This window comes from Alexandromys fortis, unplaced genomic scaffold, assembly GCF_014885135.2.
Source record: "Alexandromys fortis isolate MF-2015 unplaced genomic scaffold, M_Fortis_MF-2015_v1.1 scaffold_24, whole genome shotgun sequence".
NCBI classification, from domain to species: domain Eukaryota; kingdom Metazoa; phylum Chordata; class Mammalia; order Rodentia; family Cricetidae; genus Alexandromys; species Alexandromys fortis.
Window position 1 is genome coordinate 16,265,142 of NW_026067906.1, and position 13,450 is coordinate 16,278,591.

General features: G+C 43.8%; 1 protein-coding gene across 1 annotated transcript in view; it reads right to left on the reverse strand.

The window, feature by feature from the left end:
• Myrfl (myelin regulatory factor like) overlaps positions 1-13,450 on the reverse strand; it is a 102,535-nt gene that overhangs the window by 25,977 nt on the left and 63,108 nt on the right. Inside the window, exon 14 of the mRNA XM_050135442.1 lies at positions 603-769. Coding sequence (XP_049991399.1) covers positions 603-769 — 167 coding nt within the window. The remainder of the gene's footprint in view (positions 1-602; positions 770-13,450) is intronic.

Here is a 13,450-nt window from a genome sequence, read left to right on the forward strand (position 1 = left end):
AAATGCCTCTCTAGGAGGTTTATGACAAAGGCCTAGGCTTTCACAAACACAGCAGGGGGACTTCTCTTTTGTAATACAGTGATAATTTGAAAAAGGAAAAGTCAAAGCAATTGGAGTTCTTTTGTGGGGGGAAGGGGAACCATTAGTAAGCCTTAATGAATGCAGTAACACTATTTCTTTCTCTCTTTTTAAAAAAAGAACTAGAACCCAGGAAATGTGCATTTAATTCCTTAAGTAAGGAAAAAACAAATGATAAAATAACTAGACCCCTGGGGATCGAACATAATTTTTTTCTAAATTGAGAAATGACCAGCTCTCCTCCCTAAAGGGGAAGACGTCCTTCTGCTAATATTTAGCACTTCCTCTGATGGCCGAGGCTCTCAAACAGATGCTTCTTTCGCTTCATTCGAAGAGCACCCACAGGAAGAGGAGTGACAGAATTATCAGGAGGTAGTGTGTACTGAACTCAGCTAAGGGAGGACTGGGGACCTCAGCGCCAGAAACTGTGCCTGTTGCTCCATCCACAGTGCCTGGCAGAATGGTCTCCCACGGGAGGAGCCCACTCTTCCTTCCCCAGAGTTCTGTGGAGATTCTGAACTTACCTGACTGAACTGGCTTCACTGACAGAGGACTTCCAGCTGCTACTGAGGCGCTTTAGCCTGGCCAGTTTCTTGTTCCAGATTTCCAACTCTTCTATTCTTTCTTCCAGATTGTTGGTCAGTTTACAGAGCTGCTTCACCGCCCCGACGTTCTCCATGAAGATCTGGTCCTGGAAAGGAACACAAGGCAAGAGTTTGAGGTCAGTGGGAAACTGTCCACACACAACCCACAGACAGAAGACGCTGCTGGAAATGGTTATATATAACTTGAAGTTTAGGTCAGGAGAAACCTGAAGTGGCTCGAACCTCGGAACAGGCTCGCTAGACTGCCAGCTGTGATGTAACACTGCTTCTGATCAATTTGCAATAAGACGAAAATATGTCCTTGCAACCCAAGAGATGAAATGGGACTGAAGGACAGGCAGGCTTGAAGTCCGAAAACATTGTCTATGACCACTGTGCTATGTGTAAAACCCATAAAAAGAAAGTTAGAACAGGCTTTCAAGGACTGAACCTTCTTACAAAGTGACTCCAGCTGTCCCTGGTAAAATGTGTACCAAGATGTTCAGCTGACGACGGAAGCTTAGCCAGGGGTCGGAGCATGGACCCACACACATCTGTAACTCCAGCATCCAGAGGCTGAGGCAGGAGGATCATGAGTTCCAGCTAGTCCGAGCTGTAGAGGGAGCTCCAGGCCAGCCTCAGCTACATATAGAGACCTTGTCTCCAAAGAGAATTTAAAAATAGAACACAGACAACATCACTCTAAAGGCCTGGTAACACCTAAGAGCTCTGCCACCAGGTAAAATGTAAGGAGCTCTTTAGAGTTGTTTATAAATGAGATCACTCTGGAGATGAAATTTCTACTCCTGAGTGACTTTTCATTCAAATTTTTTAAATCTGACTTTCAAACAGAATTTTAAAAATACAGTTAATTCCTTTGGTTCAGTGAAAGTCACCAAAACGTCCGAAAGGACAAAGAAAGATGACAGAACTTGCCAAAGCCAGGATGCCCGGGTCAGTCCCTCCCCAACCTTCAGGATCTATTATGTTCTACTGTGAACACATGTGTCTAGTTTTCATAATAAAAAGCACTGGTGTGTGGTACAGCGAAGGGTGCCAGGGTCAATGACTCAAGGTCATGGCTGGGAGGGCAAACTTGGAGTGCTGTGTTTGGGGTTATAACCCTGAAAGCCAGTCATTGGAAAAGGAACTAATGTATGGTATAGAGTATGCAGGCCTGGAAATGAATTAATTAAACCTGTTATTTTGAAGAGCGAATACATGCCAATGCAGTGGGGACACCGGATATATGCTAATACAGTGGAGATCAAAGCTGAACATTCCAGAGTTAAGGTACAGTGTGTGCAATTGTGTTTCTTTGGTTTTTCGAGACAGGGTTTCTCTGTGTAATAGTCCTGGCTGTCCCCGAACTCACTCTGTAGGCCAGGCTGGCCTTGAACTCACAAAGATCTGCCTGTCTCTGCCTCCGTGAGTGCTGGGATTAACAGCGTGTTCCACCACTGCCCAGTCAGTTTGTGCAATTTTCAAGACATGTTTGTCTTGAGAAACATTGAATGATCTTAAATTCCAGCCAGGCAAGGAGGTCTACTGATGCCCCCTGACCTTGTCACTGGCCGTTTGTCCAGTTGGTTGTTGCATGCTATTTCACTATTTAAATGGAGAGTCTGTGGTGAGCGAGCATTGTGCCAATTCTTTGTTAAATCACAAATGGCAGCAGGCAAATTGAGAGGTGCCAAGTTAGCAAGTTGGAAAAGCTTTGGGAAGCTAAGGACCAACAGCTTCATCTCTGAGGCCTATGCTTGTTGTAAGGGTGTGTGTGTGTATTCTAAAATCTTTTCCCCCCTCTAAAAGCTTTTCAGATAACCTTTAAAAACCTGCCTAAAACACCTAGTGATGAACAGGCAATGGAGCAGAAGACAGCACAAGCCCAGCAAACGTGCATCTGTGGTTGTTTTCTGAGCCGGTAACGCCTGTTTCTAGAAATCTGTTCCCTAGACTGACTGGGAAAATGCGAGATGGAGGGGGAAAAGAGACTGACATCAACTCAAATACCCATCAGTCGGAGGCTTGATGATGAGAAGATGACAATGTTAGAATCAAAAATGCAGGACAGCATACACGGACAAGCCATTTCCTCTACAAATGCGGAAGAAATACAAAATGTGCCCATTTTCTCTTATCGAAGAGTCAAAAATTGTAATTTAAAAATTTTATACGTAACAGGAAAGAAGAAGCAAGGTATGTAAAATGGATAAAGCCAGGCTCTCAGACTAAACCTTCATATCTATACCCTATATAATATGTATTACATATGTCACACATATGCAAACCTGCCTTTAGAATAATGCGGGTCTTCTACGTTATGTTCTCATGCCCAGGTGAAATCTACCCTCTAATTGTTCAATACATATATCAGGTAGGAGAGTAGATGGGTAAGGTCCAAGAGACTAGAAAGAGGTTGTGAAGCTGGGAGAAAGGATGGTCCCAGGGGGTAGGGTAGGGAAGACAACAGAGCGACAGTGAATAGGAGAGGCTGGGGTGACAAGGTACAGTAGGAAAGGGCAGGGACATAGGGGTGCCAGGGCTGGGAAAAACCAACCAAATATAGGAAAGGGGCAGGGACATAGGGAGTGTCAGGGCTGGGAAAAGCCAACCAAATATAGGAAAAGGGCAGGGACATAGGGGGTGCCAGGGCTGGGAAAAGCCAACCAAATATAGGAAAAGGGCAGGGACATAGGGGGTGCCAGGGCTGGGAAAAACCAACCAAGTATAGGAAAAGGGCAGGGACATAGGGAGTGTCAGGGCTGGAAAAAAACAACCAAGTATAGGAAAAGGGGTATGGACATAGTGGATGTCAGGGCTGGGAAAACCCAACCAAATGCAATGCATGTGAAAACCCCATTTGGAAACCTATTGCTTTATAAAGTTATAGAATGAAGATAAAAATACAATAAAATGCAGAGAAGGAAAAGATACTGGGGGTATTTTTTTTTAAAAAACTGGTGGACCATGATTATACCAAAAAAGCATCTTGTAGAGAAAAATATAGGAATAACACAATGTGGTCCCGAGTTTCCGGTTTAACCTTACAGATATCATTTATTTTCAAATTTGTCTTCAGAATAGTAACTGACTAGTTCTTCTTAGAAAGATATGTTCTACATATCAACATATAAATAATTAGCAATGAAATCTTAAACATTTAATAATCCTACTGTTCGTAATAATAATAAGGGATTATAAGTCCACATACACCACATATGATTATAACAGATTATAACAGATACATAATTGTGATAGAGACCTGGGGATTTTAAGCATTTAAGATACAAGATATAAATACAAAACTGAACATATGCATAAAATCCTAGCAACTCCAAGTTTAAATTATAAGTATCACCATGGATTCCTGATGTATTCTTTCTCCTTAGAGGAAAACCACTTCCTAGCCTTACCCATGAGAAAGTATAATAGCAAGATGTGTCTGATCCACTAACAATGAGCACCTTCATTGTGGTCTCCAGGCATCACTCACTGGAAAGAACCAGAACTTTTGGGAGGAGAAGCAGCCTCGGGTTTGGGGCAGACAGGGATGAAGGGAGAGCTCAAACAGCTGTCTGGGGATGCTAAGAATGACCACCCAGAAGGGTAACCAGGAACCACGCGAAGAAGCCAGAGAGCATCAAAGGACAAATGGCTGGACTAGATCAAAGAATCAAATGTGTTTTAAAACTACCTATAGTTATAAGTTGTACCCAATTTAAAAACGTTTTTTTGGTTGCCTTCAGACAGTATTACAGGCTTAACTTTTTTTTTTTCAGAAAACTCAAAGAAAAGAAGGAATAAAGTTTTGATTCCTCAACTGCATGTCCACTACATATCTAGTAAGGAAAAGTCTCTTCATCTTAGTAGAATGCCAAAGATTAAATAAAGAATGATAGAGTATCACCCCAATAAAATGGTAGATCCAATAGAAAATGATTCTCAATAGCTGCCTAAATCAGATGGACATATGTATTTTTTTGTGTGTGTGTGAAATATTCTTTTTGTAAAAACATCAACAACAACCACTTGTGAAATTTCAGAACCAACTGTGGTAAAATATACCATAATTGGTAAATTTTTGTATGTGATAATGGTATATTAGTTTGGTTTTTAAGAGGTGGTCTTTTGATGTGAGAGTGCCCTCTGTGTGCTGTGATTATCGTTAATGAGTAAAGAAACTGCCTTGGCCTGTTGATAGGGAAGAAAGAGCTAGGTGGAGAAAACTGAACGGAATGCTGGGAGGAAGAAGGCAGAGTCAGGGAGATGCCATGGATTTGCGGCCACAGGTAGACATGCTAAAACTTTGCTGGTAGGCCACGACCTAGTGGTGATATACAGATTAATAGAAATGGGTTAAATTAAGATGTAAGAGTTAGCCAATAAGAAGTCAGAGCTAATGGGCCAAGCAATGATTTAATTAATACAGTTTCTGTGTGGTTATTTCAGGGCTAAGCTAGCCTGGCGGATGGGACAAACAAGCGAACCCTCCTCCTATAGTCCTTCCCTTTCAGAAAAAAAACGTCGTCAGCCTGGAGAGATGACGCCACATGTAGCCTTTGCTGTGTAAGCACCAAGATGTAAATTAGACACCCAGAACCCAAGGGGAAAGAACCCAGGTAGGCATAGTGATATACACTTGCAACTCTAGCTCTGGGAGACAGAGGCAGGCAATCCTGAAGGCTCATTGCCAGACTTTCTAGACTGATGAGCGAGCCAGTGAAAGACTCTATCTTAAAAACAAGGTTGGCAGTCCTTCTGAGGCCATGATTATCCTCTAGGCTTCTGCATGTCTGTGCTGTACCACACACACACACACACACACACACACACACACACAGTGGGGACAGGGGAGAATATGTTAAAGTATCTATAACAAATTGATATAACTTTGGAACTTGGCTTAAGTAATTTAGTTGCAGATAAGAATTGCAGTATGTGGATGTGAATTGGAGATGCCCTGCAGACTCATAGACTTGAACACATAGTTGCCTGAGATGCCCTCCACAGACTCACACTTCCCATGGTTGCCTGCGACACCCTGCAGGCTCATGTCCTTGAACACGTGGTTGACTGAGCGTCCCACCATAGACTCAGGAGCTTGAACTCTTGGCTGCCTGATCAGTAGCACTGTTTGGAGACTTTAATCACCTTTAGAATGGGCACAGAGCTTTCAGAATGGGTCAGTGGGGTGGGTCTTAAAGGTACATCCCAGGCTACCCGAAGCCTGAGACCTTGTTTCACAAAGACCCAGGAACTGCTGCCTTGTGCCCTTGCCGTCATGAGCGTCCCCACCATCAGCGAGTGAACCTGAGTCCCAATAGATCTTTCTTCCCTCAAGAAGCTTTGTCAGACATTTTGTCACAGCGATGAGAAAAGTAATTAGTAACCTATGGAACCCAAGTAAGATAGGTGTGGCCTTTCATTACTGCTGTGGTCTAAATGAAAATGGCCCAAATGGACTCATAGGGAGCGGCACTATTGGGAGGTGTGCAGTGGGTGTGGACTCATTGGAGGAAGTGTGTCACTGGAAATGCGATCTGAGTTTTCAGATGCTCAAGGCAGGCCCAGCGTCTCTCTCTTCCTGATGCCTGAAGATCCAGACATAGAACTCACAGCTCTTCCCCAGCACCATGCCTGGCTGCACGCTGCCATGTTTCCCGCCATGACGAACCCTCTGCATCTGTACGCCAGCCCCGTCACATGTTTTCCTGATGCTGTGCTCACGGTGCCTATTCACAGCAATGAAACCCTAACTAAAACAGTGACCATGCTAATTTTGTGTACATTAAAACCTTTTCTTTGGAACTGGGGAGATGGCTTAGAGGCGAGGAGCACATATTGCTCTGGGAGGGGACGTGAGTTTAGTCCCAGCATCCACATGGCCACCCAAAAGTGCCTGTAACTTTAGTTCTGGGGGAGGGGGTCTGAAGCCTCTGACTCTGGCCTCTTTAAGCATCTGCACTCACATAAACATACACATAAATCATTTTTTAAAAATTCATTTAAAATTTTTTCTTCAAAAATAAATGAAAGATCTGACGAAACCCTTTCTAATGTTTCTAATGCTGGTACAGGCTTTTCTTTTGGTTCAATAAAACAAAGGCAGAAATAATGAAGATAAGAATACCATTCCATGATTCTAAATCAAAATGGGTGTCACGTGATTGTCCACTAAGCTTAGATCATAGAGGACATTACACAACATCTGTAATATTTACAGGGAATCACATGGTCAGTAGGCATCCACTCAGCAGTCCAGACCACATTGTCAGTCCTTCTCTCTGACCTTTCCCCTCTCAACCCACACACAAGCTATGCCCACCCCCTCTCTCCACCTTCCAGCTCTGGTGCCCCCCCTCCACCCTCCAGCTCTGGTGCCCACCCCCTCTCTCCACCCTCCAGCTCTGGTGCCCACCCCCTCTCTCCACCAGGCCCTGACTACACCTCTCCTTCCTGTGCTTATTCCTTTTTTAAAAAATGTCTTCTCAACACACTGTGATTTAGCCCTCATCAAAGCAGACAGTGGAGAATCATAGCATCCCTCCCTAAACTACCATCAACTTTCTGCGATGCCTTCCCCAAGCGGGTTTTTAATACAGTCTTAGGAGACATAGGCAATGGTTCCACTTGTCAATACTGATAAAAAGCCAGCTCTAATTTCTTCAGCTCAGATTTTCCAGCACCATATATCTTGTAGCATGCCCAATAGGCAAGGAGATAATTCACATGTTTTCCTATTTAGAAAGCAATAAAGATGGAGAGGAAATGTATTAGCCCTTTCAGAATATAATCATGGCCTGTCCTGACTTTAAATTTCTAGAAAATGTTATAGCAATCAACTCTTGATAAAAGACTTGAAATTCTGACTTTGGTCCTTCGTCATCAGAGTGGAGCTTGTGAGGATGAGAAATGTGTGTGTGTGTGTGTGTGTGTGTGTGTGTGTGTGTGTGTGTTAATGTCCTTTATCCTGCTGGTAGGGCTGTATTGAGAGCATTTGACCAGGAATGTACATCTGGATGCTGAAGGAACTCTTTTCTCATAGACATGAAGAGTCTATATGTAGAGGTCTGAGTTTGTCAGTGCTGAGCAAAGCATACCCCACACGGAGGCATTTCTTATTGATAATCACCTTAGGTTATAAACTAGCGACTCTAATTCAGTTACTTAACTCTCTCCAGCTATGAATAGTGTCTAGGACCTACGCTGAAACATAACTTCATAGCTGTGAGAGAGATTACTGACATAGACATTACTGCTAATGTCGGAAGAGAATAATCTTGGTGTTGCATAAGGGAACACATGAACAATGTGGAGTTGCTCAGCAAGGCAATCTCATTTGCAAAAAAGACTGTACGTGCCAGAACACAAACTGAGCTATGGTGTGGGAGGTCCTTCTGTCCATGTGTGGCTTTTATTGGTTAACAAATAAAGAGCTGCTTTGAGCCTATGGCAGGGAAGAACAGAACTAGGCAGGGAAAGCTAGGCTGAATGCTGGGAGAAAGAAGGGCAGAGTCATAGAGAAGCCATGGAGCCCTTGGAGATAGATGCTGGGAACTTTAGCAGGTAAGCCACAGCCATGTGGTGATACACAGATTAATAGAAATGGGTTAAATTAAGATGTCAGAGTTAGCCAATAAGAAGTTAGATCTAGGCAGGGCAGTGGTGGCGCACGCCTTTAATCCCAGCACTCAGGAGGCAGAGGCAGGCGGATCTCTGTGAGTTCGAGACCAGCCTGGTCTACAAGAGCTGGTTCCAGGACAGGCTCCAAAACCACAGAGAAACCCTGTCTCGAAAAGAAATTAAGAAGTTAGACCTAATTGGCCAGGCAGTGATTTAATTAATACAATTTCTGTGTGATTATTTTGGGTCTAAGCTAGCTGGGCAGCCAGGAACCAACAAGCGGCCTCCCTTCTCTAGTAGGGTTAGCATGCATGGTCAACATGCCCTCTGTCTTTTATTCCCGATGTAGGTGGGCACCATGTCTCATCCCATAGTGGGAAGCTTTATTTCACTATCTAATGTGATTAGGTAATCAATAATGCAAAGTGTGTGTGTGGGGGGGGTGGTCAGGGAGTTGGAAGCTCTTGTCTGGTCAACTACCTCTGACAGAAAAACAGTAACAATAGTTTGTCACCTGGGCCAGTGGGATAGAGCAGTAAGTAAAGTTTCTGAGTGCTCTATCTGATAACCTGATTTTATTCTCTGGGGTTCACATGGAGGGAGAATGGAACCAACTCTTATAAGTTGTCCTCTGATATCAGTGCGTGTGCGGTGGGATGTATGCACGCACCGTTACATTAACTGCCTTATGTCCCACAGACTTTCTTACCCACTATTTGAGTGGAATCAGTCCTTTCCATCAAACACTTAAGAGATGCTGGGCATTCTCCTCAGTGGTAGGAGGAAATAAACCAAACACTGAATAGCTCCTGCCTCCAGAGAGCATACTGTTTAATGGAGAAAGTGTCCAGCAATAAGAATAAAGCACAGAGAAGTAACATAGTTTTACATTGTTATTAGCACTATCATCACTGCCTACTGTTATTTTGATAGATTTAGAATATTAATTTTATTTTGAGAGTACCAGGAAAGAATACAATAACAGAGCCAAGTGAAGGTTTTTGTGCGCTCTCTCTCTCTCTCTCTCTCTCTCTCTCTCTCTCTCTCTCTCTCTCTCTCTCTCTCACACACACACACACACACACACACACACACACAGACACAACAAATAAATATAAATGAATAGAATGCTGGACCAAATTCACAGAAGGAGAAAGTAAGCACTGACTATAAGAAAGAGGTTCAAGACAGGCAGTGGTGGCGCACGCCTTTAATCCCAGCACTCAGGAGGCAGAGACAGGTGGATCTCTGTGAGTTCAAGCCCAGCCTGGTCTACAGAGCAAGTTCCAGAACAGGCTCCAAAGCTACAGAGAAACCCTATTTTGAAAAGCAAAACAAACAAAAAGGAAGAAAAAAAGAGATCCATAGCGTCACTACTGATCAGAAAAAAAGCAAAATCAATTTCACTTGATAAAAATAGCATATTTTAGAAAGTCAGATGTCAGCTGGGTGGTGGTGGCACATGCCTTTAATTCCAGGAAGGCAGAAGCAGGCTGATATCAGTGAGTTCGAGGCCAGTTTTGTCTACAAAGCAAGTTCCAAGACAACCAGGACTGTTAACACCGAGAAACCCTGTCTCAAAAAACCAAAAAGAAAAGAAAAGACAAAAGTCAGAAGTCACACTAGCACTGTGGGTGAGAACCACCCCACAGTCTAGTGGGTAGTTAGTTTTCTTGCTAAATTAGGGTTTCATTCAGTCTGCGCTGGCTTGGAACTCATGATCCTCCTGCTTCTGCCTTCTAAGTGTTGGCATTATAGTCGTGGTCACGTACACACCAGGTAGTATTTCACACCATGAAGGCTGTCCACATCTAGTACCACTCCAAACACATGTCCCAACTTATCTGTTTCCTCCTACTTCCTTACTGGTCCTCTTGACGTGAGGTTTTGGTGCCGTCCTTGCCATGGCTTTTCTTCCTTTTGTCGTATCTTCTCAGCCTCTGTGGGTGTCCTTTCTCTACATCAGTGGTTCTCAACCTTCTTTTTTTAAAAATTTATTTATTATGTATACAATATTCTGTCTGTGTGTCTGCCTGCAGACCAGAAGAGGGCACCAGACCTTATTACAGATGGCTGTGAGCCACCATGTGGTTGCTGGGAATTGAACTCAGGACCTTTGGAAGAGCAGGCAATGCTCTTAACCGCTGAGCCATCTTTCCAGCCCCAGTTCTCAACCTTCTTAAAGCTTTGACCCTTTACTACAGTTCCTCGTGTTGTGGTGACCCCAGCCATAAAATTACTTTGTTGCTACTTCATAACTGTAATGTTGCTACTGTTATGAATCACGATATATAAAAAATATCTGTTTTCTGATGGTATTTGGGGGGCATGGCCCATAGATTGAGAACCACTTGATGCTCTATAACCTCGTCTGAATGCTGCTCCCAGCTATTTGCATTGGTCCTCTTGCTTCTCATTTCTACATAAATTAATAAATATATAGGGTCATATAAACTGCAGTCTGAAGGCACATGAAACCCCCTGCTGGGGACGTTCACCCCAGCCCCGTGTTTCCAGAACTCCTGATGTTTCACAGAAGTTAAGTGTCTAAGAAGGCAAAAGAAGATTTCTGATTTTTAAATATAGGCGACAGATTTGCAAGTTTTTTAAACTATGAGGGAAAAACTATCTTCAGGCCAGACTTGGCCACCAGCTCTTCATCTGTGACTTTCGTCCCCAATCCCTCTCCCTTCCTGGCATCTTCACACCTTGCTACCGCCTCCTCTCTGTCCCCAGCTGCTCTCTGCAGTTCCACAACCCACATAGCCCTCTGGCCATGATCATCTTGAGTGTTTGATTGACATCTCAAGGCCAAATCTGGACTGATCTTTTCCAGAAAATCACTTCTTCAGACTTTCTCAGGTAAAGAAAGTCCCTCTTTTCCCTTCACTGGGATTCAGAAATCAGGAATTAGATATGACTCCTTCCCAGGATGCTTACAGCACAGTGGACACTGGACTTGTCAGCATGGGGCTTAAGAAGTGTGCTCTCCTACCTCCAGAAGAGAAGGACAGAACAACGGGACAAACACCCAAGAGTGTCTTCAGAGGCCTAAGGCTGTGTAGAGACAGACATCACAGAACTCATTAATTCAAGCTTCCATTATTTGTTGGATTCCTACAGTGCTTTAATCCCTAGGGTAAAAGGCACAATAAAGTACAGGAGAAATAATTTTGAAAAATATAGATTTGAGTTCTCACATAACTCTGTAGGGAGATGGCAAAGAATGAGTATATTTGCAGGCAATTTCAGTCAGGCACAAATGCCCTCCAAGCAACTATGAACCAGAGTATATAGTTGATCACAGTAGAGATGCTGGGGGTGGGGGGTCTGTGCTAAGTTACTGTATACCAGAAATAACCCCGAACCTCACAAACAGGCCTGATCAGATGCAGAGACCGTTTCAGATGAACCATCAGGGAAGGCTGGGGCAGTGAAGTCCAGATGGTGAGCTTGACTATGGGGACAGTCTTTAGGGCCACGAACACACACAGCTCTGGGGCAGAAACACACTGGGCAGCATGGAAGATGGAAGGGAAAGGTATAGCAAAAAAGGGGACTCGGACAGGAGGTATCTGTATGGCTGATTGAGGGGGACAGGACACCACCTAGAGGAGGGGAGGTGTCTTAGTTAGGGTTCCTAGTGCCATAATAAAACACCAGGCTGTAAGCCACTTGGGAAAGAAAGGGGCTATTTCATCTTTAGCATCATCCAAGAGAAACCAGGGCACAATTCAGGATTGGATCATGGTGGCAGGAGCTGATGCAGAGGCCATGGAAGAGTGCTGCTTACTGGCTTGCTCCTCATGGCTTGCTCAGTCTGCATTTTTGTACACCCCCAAGACTACCTTGGTGGCATTCCAAGGACAAATATGTATGAACAGCCAGGTAACTTTTGACAAGGCTGCTGGGGCCAATCAGTGACAAGAGGACAGTTTTCAACAAGCCGTTGGAAAATTGGGTCTCCACAGAATTTCTCCACAGAAGGGTGGAGCTGGACCCTGCTTCACACGGGCTACAAAATTATTTCAAATGCATAAAAAACCTAAATGTGAGACCTGAATATAAAAAACCCTCAGGAGAAAACATAAGGGTAGAGTCTTTTTTTTCCTCTTTTCTCTTTTTCCCCTCTGAGACAGGCTTTCTCTGTAGCTTTGGAGCCTGTCCTGAGACTCACTCTTTAGACCAGGCTGGCCTCAAACTCAGAGATCCACCTACTTCTGCCTCCCAAGTGCTGGAATTAAAGGTGTGCACCACCACCACCCAGTTAAGGGCAGAGTCTTAGCTGGGTGTGTCAATAATGTCTCAGATATGATGCCACATGCTTGGGAAACAAAAGAGAAAAATGGATAAACTGGACATCAAACTTAAAAACTGTACATAAAAAGACATTCTCAAGAGAATCAAAAGATAATTCATAGTGGGGTATAGTGGTACACACCTGTACTCACAGAATTCAGGGAGCTGAGGCAGGAGGATTGCCATGAGTTTAAGGCCAGCCTGGGTTAATTACAACAACTCAGGCTCACAAAAAAAGGAAGGAAGGAAGGAAGGAAGGAGGGAGGGAGGGAAGGAAGGAAGGAAGGAAGGAAGGAAGGAAGGAAGGAAGGAAGGAAGGAAGGAAGGAAGAAGGAAGAAGGAAGGAAGGAAGGAAGNGAAGGAAGGAAGGAAGGAAGGAAGGAAGGAAGGAAGGAAGGAAGGAAGGAAGGAAGGAAGAAGGAAGAAGGAAGGAAGGAAGGAAGGAAGGAAGGAAGGAAGGAAGGAAGGAAGAAAAGAGGGAAGAAAGAAGACAACATAGTACATAGACAGAAGAAGTTTATCTGATAAGGGACAAGCACCCAGAGTACAGAGAACTCCAACAAAACTAAAAAAAGCAAACAAACAAACAAACAAATTGACGCAGACATCTCTCAGATGCCCCAATGGTCAATACTGGCATTAGGAGACCCTCGGTACCACTCATCACTCAGAACATGCACGTCTCAGTCACATAATGAGACAGCTGCTGTTCAGAAAGTAACAAGTGTCGGTGAAGAAACTAGAACACTTTGTCGAGTGCAACGAGAAGACAGCATTTTCGAAACAGTAAGATTGCTCTTTAAAACCTGAAATAGAGCTGCCATATGTGCTGGCGAGTTTTATATCAACTTGACTGATGCAAA